The 17312-nt window shown below is 46.8% G+C and overlaps 2 protein-coding genes across 4 annotated transcripts; both read left to right on the forward strand.

Annotated features, from left to right (window-relative positions):
* The first annotated feature begins 774 nt into the window (after nt 1–774).
* LOC142585767 (uncharacterized) lies at nt 775–4565 on the forward strand. Its single transcript, XM_075696758.1, has 4 exons — nt 775–1029; nt 1445–1595; nt 2290–2329; nt 2973–4565. The coding sequence occupies exons 1-4, from the start codon at nt 796–798 to the stop codon at nt 3844–3846; spliced, it is 1299 nt and encodes a 432-aa protein (XP_075552873.1). The 5' UTR covers nt 775–795; the 3' UTR covers nt 3847–4565.
* Nucleotides 4566–4662: 97 nt separating this feature from the next.
* On the forward strand, nt 4663–12727 carry LOC142585766 (uncharacterized). Of its 3 annotated transcripts, none has more exons than XM_075696753.1 (3): nt 4663–5877; nt 8647–8825; nt 10980–12727. In XM_075696753.1, exons 1-3 carry the CDS (start codon nt 5578–5580, stop codon nt 11806–11808), a joined length of 1308 nt encoding a protein of 435 aa, XP_075552868.1. In that variant the 5' UTR covers nt 4663–5577; the 3' UTR covers nt 11809–12727. The 3 variants fall into 3 exon arrangements, with proteins under 3 accessions (XP_075552868.1, XP_075552869.1, XP_075552872.1); XM_075696754.1 differs by having other exon boundaries at nt 10983–12727; XM_075696757.1 differs by having other exon boundaries at nt 4663–5868.
* Nucleotides 12728–17312: the final 4585 nt, after the last annotated feature.

Below are 17312 nucleotides of genomic sequence, written 5' to 3' on the forward strand. Positions count from 1 at the left end.
AAGGCCTTCGAGATATGCATCGCTTATCAACATGAGGTCGTCGCTGGGGCGGGGATTTGGGCACCACCTACATCGTACGCTTGATTGTACGTCCACGGTATTCTGCGCTATCCGTACAGTACCAACACCGTTATCCTAATTGGTGTCCACCGGTAGAGACACTAGGTGAAAGGTTGTCTATGCTCTTTCATATAACGGTTTTTTTTTTTTGCTGGTGCCGCGGCATCTGGTGGTTCTATTTTAAACTAAACAAAAGCAAGCATAAGACTCAAACCATCCAAACGTTGCCTCCTTTACTGGATGCCTGCGGAATGACTCGCGCTCCCAGCGGAACAGTGCTGACCTCAGTTGGGCACAAGCGTCGCGAGGTGGCATTTGTGACCGACACTATCATCACGGGCGGCGGGCGGTGGCGACGGCTGGTGACCCAGCGTACGGTGTTTACGGACTCGGTACCGCAGTGAAACCATGGTCAGCACAATCCTTTGGGTGTGCATTTTAAAGGTTGGTTGTGTGGCACAAGAATAGCTGTCGCCTGTAATGCCAACAAACATACGCTGCGCTATGATGAAGTCAAATGGCCTTCGAGATTGACGCGCACGCCTGAGCACGCCTGAGGAAGATTTCGGAAGCCACACGGAGTAGTGCGCGGTGTTTCCGCCAGCAACGTTGGCGCTCGCAGCCGACACTAGTGGAGAGGTGAAAAGAGAGAGACTTTGGCAGCTGGTTTTCCGCTTATTCGGCAGGCTTCTAGTAATGGAGAGTCTAAAGGAGGCAATGATATAAAGAAACAAAATGGCGTCCGCCATGGCGGACGGTGGCGGCCGTTTGCTATGGACAGATCAAGCTACGCTAAAAGTTCTAAATCTCATCAAAGACCTCGACGTTGTGCACGTGTTAAAGTCGAAGCGACAGCGCAACCAGCAAACGTTCATGACAATTGAAGAACTCTTGTCGCCGCTGGGCTACGACTGGTCGTGGCAACAGATTAGGTGCCACTGGAAAAACTTGAAGTCGCGGTATAATCATGTAAGTCGCATTCACCTCAATTTTCATGCACGACAAGCTTTTATTACCGTTTGGTCCTGTTCGAAGTAACCGTGAGACCGTCCTTGACAAGATGACAACTTGTTCCATTTGCGCGTTCGTCACAGAAGTGAGTCGAGTCGAGTAGCCCCGCTGGAATTCGCCTGTCAGGTTCATGTAAACCCAAGGAGGTCGGACCGAGCGATGTCGGGGCGGGTCGGGTCAACTGGTTCTCAGCGAGTGCGCTGGTTCGCTTGGTCCGCTTGCGTTGGGTTCATGTAAACGGGATTTTATAGTGCCTCACATTTTCGTTTCGCCTACTGGTGATGTCATGTAAACAGTTATTTGTAGAAAATTTAAACCTTGCTCTCCGCATTGCGCTGTCCTCATTAACGTGCTCTCCTCGTGCTCTCGTTAGGAGCGACGGAACTTGCGCCCAGGCCAGAAATCTACGTGGAAATACTATTATGTCATGGATTCCCTGCTCAAGCAACAAACGCGAGCCGAAGACTCGGCTAGCGCTCGCGGCGATGACTCGGAGAATTCATCTGGAGCAGAAAATTCGACGGGTAAGCTTTTACGTGGGGAACCGAGCCTGTGTGCAACTGTGTCGGGTATTTTTCCAGTCTAATGCGATATCATTATAAAGGGCATTCAGCGGCTTTGGTGACCGTTGTCGGCGCAAAGTAAAGCGAGTCGATCCCGGATGCAGTGTAATCCAAGCCGCATATGGGTGAGCCGATGCTGATACCATTGCACTCTACGCAAAGGGTCTTAATGCTATTTGTAAGACGAGCCTATCCCTGAGGCTGTGTGATCAGAATCAAAATGTAACGTATGCGCAGTGGCACGGGTACAGAATGTAAATATATCACACAGCGCTATCAAACTTGTGGGTGGGCCGATCCGATGCCAGCGCAATATGCGCATGTGAATGCGGCTTGTAACACGGGCTGGTCTCGTTGCCCTTTTAGTCGGATGCTTAGGTGGCCCGATCCTGGTCCCAGTGCATGGTAAACGCCATCGCAAGTATTTTAACGCCTTTTGTAATGTGGCCGATCTTGGCTGCAGTGCAATCAAAGGTGTGGGTAGGCTAATCTTGATAATGTCGTCGCCATACAGCCGCGCAAGTGTAGCACGAGTATTCGGGAAATTTTCGCATATACTCTGATAGTGAGCTGCATTTGTGTGTAGGAATACTATTTCTGTCTCACTATACATGCATAATGTTTGTTTATTTATTTTATTATTGCTTTTTTACAGATGCTGGAAATTATTTACCTAGCAGTCAATCCATCCAGGGGCAAGTAGCATTCAGATTTTTTTTTTACACAAATAACCAATTTTTGTTCACAAGAACATGCCATGATTTTAAATTAGCACTGGAAGGGATACTACATTTTATCAGTGGTCCTGTCCCCATCTTAATGAGTTCAGCCTAGCTACAAAAGATATCATTAGTTATTTTGTCTATCCTAACATGACGTTAAGGCTGCTGCCCACGTTCGTGTGTGCATCTGCTAGGGTAATGTGCCTTGGGCTGTGATGATTGTGTTTAAATAAATGGTTTACCTGTTAATTCAATAATACTGGCAAGCAAAGGGGCACAGAGGAGAAAAAAATATTTGTTTTGAGCCTCAGTACATGCTACAGCAAAAGCACAACGTCACACTTATGTGACACTGTAAATATGGTTATCTATAAAACCTAACTGCGGTATGCTATTATTTATCAACAGTGGGTGAACAAATGGAGTCTCAGCCTGGAATGAACATTCCGATGAGGGTATGAAGATGAGATAATGTTGACTTCTGGACGAGGCCTCAGTAGTTTGTCCCTTAATGAATTGAAATCTCCATCCCCCAGTGACACATTCAGCTTGTTTGAATGTGTAGTTTTGGCACTTGTGGTCATATATGTCTCTTTCAATGTCGTTATTTCTGCAGGTCAAGTCAGCACGGCAGTGATGAATACATTGTGCCAACGCTGCAGGACCCCAGCACTTTAAGCAGCACAAATGGAGCCCTTGTGCAACACCTTGGAGCTGCAGCACCTGTGGAGCTTGAAACTGTGGGAGCAAACACGGTGCAGGTCAAGAAAGAAGTGGAAACTGATGAGGAAGTGCAGTGTGAGGGGCTGCATGTGGTGACCACAAACGGTTCTTGCGAAGACATAGAGCCACAGCCTGTGGCTCCTATACTGCAGGTGATGCCCTCAGTTGATCACTCGCTTGATCTTGCACCTGAACGTACTGAGCTGCAGCAGATAGAGCAAATACTATCAGAGCCAGACATTGCCAATTCCATGAATTCTCAAGAGGAAGCTAGTACGGTATCTCAGAGCAGCAGCATTGAGCGAAGTGCAGACGTACGTACTCGGACTTCGAGGAGGTACTTCTTCACGACAGGTACACCAGGCCTTGTGGAAAAAAAGGCAAGGTTGGAGCTTGATATTTTGGCTGCAACGAAACGGAAGCTCTTGGCTGAGCAGATGAAGGCTGAAGCAGAGCAGCGTAAAGCTGTTGCCGAGACATTGCTTCTCACAGAGGCACTCAAAAAGTATGATGAGGAGAAGAAGAAAGCTATGGCTGAGACAATGTTTCTGGTGCAGGAGAGAATACGATCAGAAGAGGAGACGCGACGAGCAGCAGCTATGGCTGCCTTTCATGTTGAGGAAAGACGCAAAGCAGCAGCCGAGGCGGAAATGCTCATTGAACACAAGAAGTACTTCATGGAGCAAAGGAAAACTGAGGTAATCAAGCGACGTATGCTCCTCCTGGAGTTGCAGAAAATGCGGCGTGAACTGAAGTTAGTGCCTTGAGTGGTTGACCTGGAAGGTGTGCTTGTGTCGATTCTTGGTGGATATGACTAAATAGGGAACATGTGGCCAGTTATTCACTTGCAGGTTGTTGTGTTATCAATCGTTTTCTGACGACGTTCATTGTGTGAACAGACAAACTGGTGGTGAAGTGTGTTCGTATGACTCAGCAACATAGGGGAACAACAGTCGTGTCAAATGATAGATGGCATGTTGTGACCACCCCCTTGCAAAAGTGGTTGTGGTTGCAGATAGTCTTGCTGGGCAGTGTAACAGTGCACTAGTTACTGTTGCCTCTGTTTGCCTAGCACTTTTGGGAAGTTGAAATGTTGCATCTGTTGCCCATGCTTACCATCCATATGATTTTTGTCATGTCAGCCATGAAATGTTGGTTCATTGATTCATATTCAAAGTCCACATCTGTGTACTCATGATTTACTGTATTGTTTTTTGTGTGTGTGCACCATGTTTTTTCTGCACATTTTTTCTCCTTCAGACATCTGTAACTACCCAGTCTTCCTCTGCTGTAGAAAAGCAGCTGCTCTGTTATTTTTTCGAGTAGCATGCACATCCTAATTTCATTGTTTGCCAATAAATAAGATGACATGATCATTTTATAATTTTACAAATGTGACTTTAAATTGGTGTATATTCTGAATTTCCTGCATTAAATTACAGACATTGCGCATGGAATAAAAAGACAACATAGTAGTTTCTTTTCACTGGACAGCTGGTAATTGTTTTAGAGGTGGTGGTAGCATAGGGGCTTGAGCATGATATGAGCTCCATATGTAATAAGTAGCAAGCACCTAAAAACCAAGTGTGTCAAAACATAGTCATTGTGTTTACATGTTCATTTTTCATTGTCACTAATAATACATTGTGGAATTGAAGCTAAATTTGTGTGTGTATAATTTCGAGACATGGTGCGCAAATTAAGTTAAAATAAGAAAATATTGTTAGTCCAACGCAATCTGTCCAATGTGGAAGTAGGATTATTTGCCTTGGATTAATCATGTCAGAAATCGCACAACCTGTCTTGTAGGCAAATACTTCTTTATGCCAGGCATATCTCACTGATATTAAGCAACGCTACATTTCTCTATGGTGCTGATTAGACAAAAGCAGCGCCAAGCATGCGTCGCTACTGTGTATTGTGGTGGTATTGTGGTTATCCAGTTGTAATTATTACCTATCGAGTTAATGAAAATCCGTACAGCTAGCACGCTCCAATGCAGCGTCGTCTGCTGCAGGCTTATAAAAGCAACGCTCGCGCCACCTCTCCGAAGCAGCGCAAAGTAATCCGTGTACGGCGTATGCTATTGCCACCAGGCGGCTATACGGCCAATGTCGTCTACTTCGACAGGGAAGTGCGCGACGTATTTTCGCTTGCTTTCAGGATTATTGACTGTCCGCTTGATACGTCGCACCCTGCGAATGTCGGCAGTGAAATTCGTCGACGTGGGTTTTGGGAGTTGACGGTTCGGACGCGATTGCGGCCTTCGCTAGGCCGATGACCCGTGCCGACATGTGATGTTTGGGCAGTCGAGGCGATATGTGCTAATGCCGATAAGCAAGCGCCAAACTCTATGGTGTTCCTGATCGTTCACTGAGCGCATGCGTTCGGCGTTCTACTAGACGTCGCACAGCGCGCTAGTCCGAATGGGCGGTGCTGGGTAATTAGCAGCTGCAAGTTTTCCTCGACAAACGAAGTGGTGGTCGTCGGAGGACGGAATGTCCGACGCTCGGTGGTCCCGAGTGGCGGTTGCCGATGCCGCCGTCGAGTTGGTTATGTCGCGGCGCGGCAAGCCGAAGGCGAAGTACTCCGGCCGCACGTTTACGCTGGACACACGCAATGGTCAGCGCTACCGCTGGCGTTGCGACGTGCGTCAGTGCAGGTCGCGGCTCACGACCGACTTGTACGAGAACCGCCACATGGTCTACCGATTCCGGGAGCACGACGAAGACCAGCACCGGCGCGTGGCCAGCGAGAGAAAGAGGCGTGACGCCACGTACAGGCAGCAGGTAAGTCGGGTAAGTGTCCAACGCGCGCACGCGGTCTGGGACAGCCAGCTAGGACATCGTACCGGAACGTTAGCATTCTTGAAGGCAGCGTGCTGGAGTCGCTCTTGAACTATAATTTGGGCGATTCGTTGGCTGAACGGATTGTTGCTTGAGAAAGAGAAAAAAAAATCGCAAAATTTCACTGGAGTTTTCAAAATATGCGTAACCATTGCGCCACTTGCCCATGTCCACGCAACCGGGTGTCAATATCAATCTTGTCTAACTTGATCCTTCCAGTATAAACACTTATCAACATATAACGGACTCGATCCGCCCATTAAAAACCCTTAACGATCCTGATCAATCTTATCAGAATTGATCCTACCATTATAACCCCTTATCGCTGTTTAGCACCTTTTCCATCCGCGCCGAACCATCATACATGAGGAGACCCATATAACCCTTCATCGTCCCTTACCAACTCCTTGACTGCTTGTCTGTCAATGTCGCGCGACGCGAAGCGCATGAGCCCTCGGCGATGAGTGGCATTTCGGTCGATGATGGAGCGCCCCAATTGAAGGCACATCGCGAGCACCGAAACGCATCGGGGACGTGGCGTGTTTGGCATTAAATTTTCGCAAAGTCAGAATTTTCCTGATGTCTGCAATGCTCCAAGTCAGCTCTACATGTGACTCAGAGGTGGCTTTTATTTCACCATAACCAAATTCAACAAAGCTTTCATAGAAGCTTCTGCTTTGAAATTTGTTTTGTACCGCCGGTGAAACACATTCATACGGTTCAGATGTATTCACCTTCTGCAAGTGTGGGTGTTTAGCCCAGTCACAGTCAAACACACGTTAACAAAGCAGGCAAAACGAAAATTTTACAACGAACAATATGAAATCGTTTTACATTATGAACCGTCAGACCAGCTGGGCTGGCATTGTCATTTAATAATCTCAGAGCACTGTCAAGCGCTCTACCCTCGACAGCCAAATAAATAAAATAAATAAATAAAATAAATAAATAAATAAATATGACATTAACTGTTTAATGCCTAACAAAGTTGGAAAGCGCCGATTCAGTCACTTAAAAAATACGCCGTGTTGTAAAATATTGTGAAAAACAATAAAATAAGTAGACCCGACACATGACGACAGAATGAAACCCAGAACAAACTTTCAGCCCTCTAAATTCCAGTCGTTTGGCTAAAGCACTTTGTACAGATTATGTTTAGCAGGACAGAAGCCAATCAACAATGATATACCAAGGAAAACATAGGCGAAATCACTTGTACTTACTAATATAATTTAAGAAATGATAAATTAATGTAAATGAAAGTGGATAAAAAAAAAAACATCTTGCCGCAGGTGGGAAACAATCCCACGTCATCGCATTACGCGTGCGATGCTCTACGAATTGAGCTACTGCGGCGCCGTTTTCGCATCCACTTTCTTGGGTTTTTATGTTTTATTACTACACTCTTAAGCAAAATTACACCCCTTTCGTCGTATCTTGCCACAAAACAATAATTGTCGTCTGTCTCGCCCGGATTTCTTTAACACACGAACGGCATTTAACGAACGGCATGCGCGTTATGAGCATGACAGAGCATTCTCGACAGAAAAGTATCGAGCGCAATGTTTTCAAGAAATATATATATATATATATATATATATATATATATATATATATATATATATATATATATATATATATATATATATATATATATTCGTCAGCGCAGAAACAAAATACTTATGTTAGATGACCCGAACCATAATGGCATATGGTATGGCGGAATGAAGCTTATGCGGCGTACGGGTTTGTCAGAACTATATGACCGAACTTTCGTAGTTTACGCCGCAGCGTGCAAAGAACATTCCGACAGTGTGTGCGTGACTTGATCGGCTGACTGGGCTTGCTTCGTTAGCTCATAGCATTGTCCACATGCACCGCACACTGAGCTTGATCTCCGTAGCGTTCCATATAGTCAGCATATTGCTGTCTTTTTCGAGATTTGCAAGGTTACAGTTCACTGTAGCAAGGTCTCACCCAGAAAGAGCTCCATCTGAGCTCGCATGCACTTTACTACGAGTCGTTGGCTAGCCTCGACGGGCCTACCGTTCAGCGAAAGAGTTAGTGGTGATCCACGATATTCGCACGGCATTTTAATTGCACGACTAAATTCTACAAAGAAGAAAGTTACGATTCGTAAAAAAATGAGTATTACACTGTAGATGATATTCGCCGCTGCTCTGCTCAAATCGGACGAGGCAAGAACGTGAGATTCACGATTCGCTGCGATAAAAGTGCGTCACGTGGAGATGAATATGCAAAAGCTAGAGGCAAGCAGCAGAAAGTGGAGAAGGGTGACAACAATAGATTTTTCATGGCATGGTAGAATAACACCTGCTACCATCCTGATAGCAATGCATTTTAAATACCGATGGACCCAATACCTACCCAATGTCAATACCATGTTTAAATATCTATCTATGGCGCGGTTGACTGCCATATCATGTGTTGGGAACATGCTGTAGAGCTGGGCTATCTGACAGCGTAAACACAGAAATAAATAAAAACAGTAGGCAAAGGGGAAAGCAAGCAGCTCACGAGGAGGGTTCGCTTCATTTCCCCGCCTTTTCCCCATCTTTGCTTTCTACTTCTGCGCCGCACTGCTTGCGCATGCATGTCAAGCGGGATAGAGGCATCGCCTCCGAAAACACGAACGCGTCCGGCTCCGATTTTGGAGGCCACGGTGTACCAGTTAGAAGAGCGTTATATCGCACCGTGCAGCCCGCGAAGAAGACCGGCGACTTTCGGTACGTGCTGGAGAACCGCATCGGAGGCCTGCGCTTCTGGCGCTGCGAGCACGTGAGCTGCCCCGGACGATGCCGCACCCACGACGGCCACCTGGTCGCTGGGCCGTCGCAGCACACGCATCGGCCGCACGCCGCAGCGGACGAACCAGACACGTGCGTGCTCCCTCTTTGACTCGATTAGTTGTTTGACTTAATTAGCTAATTAATTAGGAGGCTGGGAGATACAGTGATGTTAGCCACTGTAAACACAGGCTGGTTACGCCAAGCTGAGGAAAAGGACAATGGTAATAATAACAGGTGATGGGAGAGAAGACGAGAGAGAGAGAGAGAAAAGAAAGACAGCGGGCGTTCACACTAACGGGACGCAACGCAGTTACAACTCTTCATTCGGTCACACAGCTGGCACGTCTTCGACCAGCGGTCCTGTAACGATGGCAGCCATGGAAGAAATGCCTGTTCCTCTCCTCGCCGCCGCACTTGTAGCAAACAGAGCTGTTGGCCATTCCAACGCGGAATGGTTGGCTATACAGTGTGGCCTATACTCTTGAAGAAACACCATGGATTAATAGTAAGCCGTATTAGTATATTTTGATTCTTCAATATTCAGAACGGCCATTCTTACCGGGTGAGGAGGCTTTGTAAGCTAGAAAAGAGGCGAATCTAAAGACGGCTGCCAGTATAAACAGATTTAAGGTTGCCGTTTATAGTGCAATGTGTTTCTATTCCACTAGCTCGCGCTGTTGCGCCACCAAGGTACACAGATTGAGAGGACACGACAGAGTCCCTGTATGTATAATCATCAATGAAGAAATTGCCACGTGTTGAAATAAACTGCCAAATAAATTTTCACTTTCGAACGTAGGTTAGGGTCTTTCCTATTCTGTAGACTCCCGTTAAGGATAATAACACTAACTCGCAGGGACTATGCGAATCTGTTTTTCTCATAAGTGATCCATAAAAGTCGAACCATGCTATTCCTGGTGCAGCCAAAAAAAGAAAAAAGAAATTCGCGATTCAGAACAATTAATGAAACAGCAGTAAAACCAAGGTAAAGATGTAAAAGAAGGTATTTATGGTATTTGCGTTTACAACGTATTTCATCATTGTGGGGAAGTGATCTTTACAGCACCTGGGCCCGCATTGCCGTCGCTACTCAATCGGCACCGACGCCACGCCAACAACGGAAGCTGCACTGCTTTAAGCCTGTAGATCATTTTCCCTTTTGACTTGTGAACTACATGTTCTTTTTCCTTATGATTTACCACAAAGCCTGACAATGAGGGTCCTTTCCAAGGGTAGCAGAGCCACCCTCCGCGCAGCGCAGGGATGAAGGCGGGGGGGGGGGGGTGGAGGGGGGGAGCAGGGTTATAGATAGATGCCAGTTAATCGGCGGCAGACCAATGAATGATGACACTTTCTTTGATTTGATGTGCTAACAACACGTTGATTTATTGTAAACTATCCATTTGGAGGTTATACCGCAGTTCATTTCGTGATTGGGTTGAGCATTACCATAGCGTGTCTAACTATGTGGCACGTACTGTATAAAGGTCATGTCGCATCATTGTAGTTCGGAAGACAGACACGATCAGCAGCACTTGTGGCGACATCTTTTGTAAAACACTCTTCAACGCGCGAAATGGCTGTCTGTGTTCCGCTCATTTGTCGACCTGAACGTGTCTGCAGCTACGTGGCCGTCACAAATGCACTTATTGTTGCACATTCCTTTAAGGGCGTTATACAAAAGTTTCTATGAGTGAGAAGAATAATATGAAGCGAATGGCTCCATTTTTAGTATTTTTTTTTATGCTCGCCCATTGCATAGCGGATATTTCCGCTTGGGTATTCTTGATGCCTTGAGATAGCTTACAAGGATTTAATTGGCCACCGGGTAATCTGCTACGTAATGCCTACCGCTGGATGCTCTACATCAACCGCCATGGCCCTGAGGGGCGCTGGCTAACACTCCTCTAGAACTATAGTATTGCAAATATATTGTGGTGTAGAAACGAACAGACCAACCATACACAGACTGTATTTTCTAAAACCGAATATAACTATAATGGTTCCTTTAACTTCAAGCTCGTCGTCGTGGCCAGCTGAATTACCCAAAGAGAGCTGTCGCCGTATATAAATTGGTAGAGTTGGAATAGGTAGTTGGTAGTTCGCGGGTCACATCTTTAGTCTCCGTCTTCTGCGTTCCTGCTTGTCCGGTACAAGTCTACGCTATTTTAAAAGTGCCTTTTGAAGACACAGAGCAAACTTTAAACTTGCCTATTTACATAAAGCGTTCCCTGTGTTTATCAGCAGGGCGCACGACGGCGAAGACTCTTCCTCCTGCAAGGAGTTCCAACTAGACGACTGCGAACAGGCTCCGCCAGGCGTCAGCGAGGCGATCACTACGGACACGGATCCCAAACACCGGGAGGTTTCATTGCAGCAGCACCAGCAGGAGCGCTGTAGTCAAATTTCGAATGGGAGCGTGGACAGTCCCGTGGTCATCAAGTCGGAACCATGCTCGCCGCTCACTCCCGAAGCTGTGACAACTTCCGACGTCGGCTTCAGTGCCGTCGATGAAACGGCGCAGACGCGTGCACCTGACGTCATCACCGACGCGACGACGGCGGCCGGTGACGTCGGCCCGCTGTTTCGAGTAAGCAGCCCTTTCAGCTGTCCCGATCAGCGAAAGTCATTGCAGACGGCGTACGATGAGACATCTACTGCCGCCGCCGCCGCCGCCGCCGCCGCCACCCCTGAAGCTTTCAATTACGTTGACTCTTCGGACTACGAAGGCAATGACGAGGAAGAACAGTTGCCTCGGAGATCGGTTGGCGCCGCTGTCATCTCGGAGGTCATGGGCGAGCGCTCGCACTTTACTGCCGCCGCCGGTTACGGACTCGCAGCGAGTGGACACAGTTCGGGTCTGGCGGAAGTGCTCCAGATGACCGCGCAAAGTGCGGACAGTCGCGAGCGGGACCTGCGGGCGGACATTTTGTTGCAGATGCGTCGCCTGCTCGAGGCCGAGACGGACCTAGTGAACGAAAGGAGGCGCAACGAAGTTTTGCGCGGGAAGTTGCTGCGTCGCCAACTACTGGGTATTGTGACGGAGAGCGAACCAGCGCCTCCGTACATTTGAGGTCCACCGCGGTGTGTTTCCACGTTTTGGTGACTGTGTGACCTGCTCTGCTGACTGAACATCTCGGGAAAGTGCTCGAGTGACATACCGCCGTTGGGGAACAGCCGCAGGGGTTTAGTGACTACAGATTCTGCTACTGAGCCAAATGGTGTGTGAATATCCTGCGCACTTGTTCTGGCATCTGTGTTTCGTAGGCACGGAAACGCAATGCACTACATACCACCAAAACAACTCGGTCACGGTGTGTGTGTGTGCGTCCGTGAATGACGACGTTAAAGTTAACGCATGTGAAAGATTATGTAAATAATTGGAAGGTTAAATTTTGAATAAAACACCCGTGTACTTATATTTAGGTACACGTTGAAAAAGCCCCGGTGGTCCAAATTTCCGGAGTCCCCCACTACGGCGGGCCTCATAACCAGATCGCGGTTTTGGCACGTAAAACCCTATAACTAATTTTTTTAAAAATTTTTAATCTCTTTAATTAAAGGTCCGCCTTTTCAACACAAGCGCACAAACACGGTATGTTTATTGGCAACGCCAGAATCTGTTGCTTGTGCTGGCAACAATATTCAAACAGATTATTTACAACATTGCTAGATAACGGTGGTTTACTTATTTAATGATATTTGTGTGCTCTTTTTCTTGTTTCTTTTCACAGCTATACTTTCAAACATGACTATGTCGGAACATTTATATACTGTACAGAATTGTGGATGTTCCTTTTTTGTGCGATTTTAATGTTACCTTTGAAGAAAGCTTGCTGTCGTCTCAAATGCACTGTTTGTCACCACCAGGAGGGTAGGCCTCCTCAGGCGTACACAGCCTTTAGCCTCCCTCCTGATGTGGCGATGTATGTTTGGATGCTGTATATATGAAATTGAAAAAAAAAAAAGAATAAACTTGAAACAAAGATGGCTACGGCGGCTCTTTCGCTTGGCTGTGGCGGCTAGTTTGGCGCTGTGTTTAATGTTTCTAGTTTTTGGCGTAGAATCTAGGTGTGTTGTCGAAGCCGAAATAGTCCTTGCTGCCGATGACCTTATCTTGATCGGTCTCAACGATTCCGGCGAAACCGCGAAAATCGTTGCGCTGTGCATGCAAACGCCTAGCGAGCCGCATCAGTCTTTTCTAAAGACAAACAGCCTCTCAAGCGAGTCGGATGTTAAGAAAGGGAAGTGTTGGTGCGTATATCGGGCCTCCGAAAGGTGCAAGCACTTCGCGGTGTTGCTGCACTGTATACTACGAGCGCGATGCTTGACTGTTTTCGACCTTCATAGGCAACTCCATACTGCGGCTCGTGCTGTAGGATATCGCATATCGTTCCATCATATATAACGCCTGCCATGCTTTCAGAAGGTAAATACAGTTATTGGGCGCCGATAGAGCGAGCCTAAAAACTGTTAAGTTACCTGGTCAGTGTGTCCTCGTATAAAAATAAGTGAGGGTCCCGTTTGTGAGTCGGGGTGCATCTTTCTCTTTATAGTTAGCTGATCCGTGTGATAAGGCAGTCTGCGTCTGATAACTGGCACTTGTTGGCGCACGCAGTACGCAGCGTTAGACGTTGGGTCCAGGCTTGGGAACACAGCAGACACCTGCTGCCCGCAGGAATTCTCAAACCCCGGAGAAACGTGAGAATAACCAATCGGACCAAGTTGCATTTCTTCCAGTAGGTTTCCGAAATTTAGCGAGGGTTTACTTTTGAACAATGTCATCAGCATTAGTGCAAATGTAGGACTTGAAAGCGAATCGAACCAGGTCTAATGGAATTTGGCTGTGTGCGCAGTGTCGGTGGGAAAACTAGAAGCGCTGTTGGCAGGCCGCACGCTCCAAGTCTGGAATGAGGGCAGTTTGCAGTTGCTTCTAAATTTCTTGTAAGCGATAAACTGACAACTCACCTCGCCGAATGATAAAACAGTATCTTCTGCTTACACCACTAAATTAAATCATGTTATCAAAACGATATGTCGCCTCGCGGTACGACATGTGTCACGATCAACTTGAGAGCTTCCGAGCTGGTATTCGTTCTTGCTATACACCGGTGCCTGCGGACAAAAGTGCAGGAACGAGGATATTCCTGCTGCTTACGGGATTCGTAACACTAATGTTGGGGCAGAAAACTAAACTAACCAAACGAAATGAGGCTTAAGCGACCATAACTAATTTATCAAAGCGCCTGCCTAAATAAAGTACCCTCTGCGATTTGAAACGGCAGCAACATATTTAGAATACATAAAAAAGAGAGCAGTGGTCTACTCTCCGGGAATAAAGAAGCCGTCCCGAGTGCAGTGTTCCGAACAAACCACCATAGTGCCAGTCAGCTTTTTCCCAATGCCAAAGTTTCTCATCCGTGTCGCTTTCCGTTGCGCGTTGGCTGCTACTTTCGGGACATGGTGTAATGATGAATTGCTGTCTTTCCAGCACGATGGTACGCATAATGGGACACAGAAAAATTCTTTCGACGTCTGTTTTTTGTTTTTAGGGCTTGTGAGCGGCGGCATGACGACGATTTGAGAACTACACTGTAAACGGAAATAACTCCGAGGTGGGAGTATAACGCTTGTCCTCTAGCGACCCCCCGGTTCGGAGTTTATTATGCTCCGTATGATCGGAGTAGAATTCTTACTCCGTGCGAGCGGAATTTTTGCGTGGAATTATGGGAGTTATTTTTTCTATCTTTCTTTTTTGCTTTGCAATGGACGGAGTTTTTTCGAGGTGCAACGGGAGTATAAAAAGAGGCATCGCGTGAGTTTGCGCGAACATTTTCACATACAGAGGCTGCTGGTCAAATTTCGAAATATGCACACGCGACCGCGTCAAAGTCGACGAAACAAGTCAATGAAAGCACATATATCATGACATACATAAACATTTCAGAAACGCCCAATGCAGAAATTTGAAAGACATCCCAGTACACGCGATACTCAAGAAACAACGGTGCCAGTATATATAGCCACGATACTGTGTGCCTCGAAACCGCCTATACAAGGCAACGTTTCAGCGCACGCTGCAATGCGAGAAACTGCGGATGAACACAGATCGGCTGTATCTCGGCGTGGCCGCTAGGAGGCGAGAATTTATTTTAGTCGCGATTATGAAAAACTTCATAAATAACCATGTTCGAAGACCTTTTGTTTTATTCTCCTAATGGAGCTTATGTTTCGGCGTATTCATTAATATGACAAAATGCTCGCGAATTTTCCACTCAGATCTATGCTGGAGCCTCGACACAAAGAAGGCACACCATAGGACCGAACTGCCTTCCTTTTTCTTCAGAGGAAGGGGTGTTGGTTGCGTCAAGTCTCTGTCTTCCTATCTCTTAACGTTACACCTAACATTTTTCGCTTCATCGCTCATCGCATGGTCATTTACTTCTGCAGTTTCTTTGTTAACCTCCAAGTTTCTGCCCCATATGTTAGTATAGGTAGAATGAAATGACTCTGCGAATTAGTGTAGTGGATTTCAAATATAATGGTGACTATTTCTCTGAACACAAGCGCTCTAGAAGAATCAAACTAAATGCAGTTGCCTTCAAATACGATTCTCTTCATTCTTTAATAAAAGTATATACCACAATCGCCAACAGATTTTTATGAAATATGCATTTGCTGGCACTACTTGTTCGTGAAATACGTATCTGCCAAAACGAATAAGTGACCAGTGCAAGCAGTATTTGCACAGCGCTCATGAAGTTTTTTAAATTAGAATTACCGGTAATTTACCTTAAGGCAAGCGTAGATATAGTAGAAATACATCAAGAGAATAGAAAACGAAGTGCTATCCACTGTTTCATAAAATTTAAAGCCAAAAGTGCCTGCAGGGAAAAAAAAGTGGTAGCGGAGTGAATACAGTTGATCAGGGAAATTTCGAAAGTAAGGAACTTTGTCTGCAGGGAATACCAGCCCACCAAATCAAGCTTGAATTGTTTATAGTAAAGCTCGGTAATCAACTTGCATCGTTCCAAAAACAACGTAATTAGCAATAAATCGGCACCAAAGGAGAGGGGACGGTAAGTCTTGGCCAGCAAGTGCGCGCACCTTGATAGGATGTTGCCTTTAGCCTGCCAAAGCACAGATGACCCGCACAATGCGGTCATCCGCATTACGCTGCTCGTCGTGTGCTGTTGAGTGAAGCCTGCCGCTGACATACGAACGTTCCATTACTCTTAGGCAAAGTTACACCCTTTGGCTTGCCCCTTCTGCCACACAACAATAATCGTTATCTGCCTTGATGCGTTTCATTTCTTTAACGCTGCGAGCCCGTAACTTTCCAGTAACGAACGGCACGCGCGTTACGCTCTTAGAAAAATTTACACCCTTTGGGGCGTATCTTGTCCCACAACGATAATCGTCATCTGTCTTGCCCGCGTTTCCTTTCTTTAACGCTGCGAGCCCGGTACTTCCCAGTCACGAACGGCATGCGCGTTATCAGTGTGAAGCAGCATTCTCGACAGGAAAGTAGCGAGCGCCGAGTTTTCAAGAAAGGAAACGCCAGCAAGGCAGATGACGATTATTGTTGTGGGACAAATACACACCCCAAAGGGTGCAACCGTTTTAAGAGTGTATCAGAAGGGGCACTCCAAAGGGTGTAAACTGTTCTAGGCTGATAACGCGCGTGCCGTTCCTTACTGGAAAGTACCGGGCTCGCAGCGTTAAAGAAAGGAAACGCATCAAGGCAGATAACGATTATCGTTGTGTGCCAGAAGGGGCAAGCCAAAGGGTGTAACTTTGCCTAAGAGTGATGTCGATGGCAGTGCAACAGGCACGGACGAGTGAGAGGACAGCACGCTTGTGTCACGTTTTCCCTAGCCCGTGCACTGTGCTGTTTTCAGCATAAAATCTAGTTCGCCAGCTCATCCTAACACCGTAGCGCTGTCCCTGAAACAGTCGTGGATCATGATTGTAGCGAACGTATACTTCCTCCCCGGCTGACAGCGTCATGGAGATTCGCGCTGCGCGGTGATCTCGGAGGATGCGGCGTGAGGTTTGAACCGCTCACACGGGGCTGCGCGTCGAAGAGCTAGCAATCAGGGAGCCTACAGCGCTTGCATGTCTTCCTACTAGCCATATTTTGTCTAGCATGTCGAAGTATCTATCCAGATGTAAGAGTAATTTAATCTGTTCGAGGGCTTTAGCTTTATATACAGCAAAGAAAAAGTAAATATGCGGTTCAGAAGGGAAAAATACGCCTAGAAAAGCGCACACGCACACACCATTCACACTTACACGCACACGATATAAACGCACCAGAAGAGTACTCAATTGCCTTTCTGCTGGCGGCATAAACGAACACTCCTTTTCGAAGGGCATACCCGTTCAATAGATCCATTCGGATATTACGACGGGGGGGAGGTAAGCACACATATAAAAGGACGCGCCGCAGTTGCCATGGCGACGGTGACCGCGAAATGTCGCTGCCTTCGCGTCGTCCTCGAGCTCTGCTCGGGAGCCCTTGACCAGTTGCGGTGGTGCCCTTGACCAGACTTTGTCGGCGTTGGCCTTGCGCGC

Source organism: Dermacentor variabilis, chromosome 6, assembly GCF_050947875.1.
Source record: "Dermacentor variabilis isolate Ectoservices chromosome 6, ASM5094787v1, whole genome shotgun sequence".
Taxonomy (NCBI): Eukaryota; Metazoa; Arthropoda; class Arachnida; order Ixodida; family Ixodidae; genus Dermacentor; species Dermacentor variabilis.

Excerpts from the sequence above, each read along its gene's own strand:
- LOC142585767 (XM_075696758.1), top strand. The coding sequence starts at position 796 with ATGGCGTCCGCCATGGCGGACGGTGGCGGCCGTTTGCTATGGACAGAT. Across the intron at positions 1,030-1,444 it reads TGAAGTCGCGGTATAATCAT|GAGCGACGGAACTTGCGCCC; the intron begins GTAAGTCGCATT and ends TGCTCTCGTTAG. Across the intron at positions 1,596-2,289 it reads TGGAGCAGAAAATTCGACGG|ATGCTGGAAATTATTTACCT; the intron begins GTAAGCTTTTAC and ends GCTTTTTTACAG.
- LOC142585766 (XM_075696753.1), top strand. The coding sequence starts at position 5,578 with ATGTCCGACGCTCGGTGGTCCCGAGTGGCGGTTGCCGATGCCGCCGTC. Across the intron at positions 5,878-8,646 it reads ACAGGCAGCAGGTAAGTCGG|CCCGCGAAGAAGACCGGCGA; the intron begins GTAAGTGTCCAA and ends CGCACCGTGCAG. Across the intron at positions 8,826-10,979 it reads GCAGCGGACGAACCAGACAC|CAGGGCGCACGACGGCGAAG; the intron begins GTGCGTGCTCCC and ends TGTGTTTATCAG.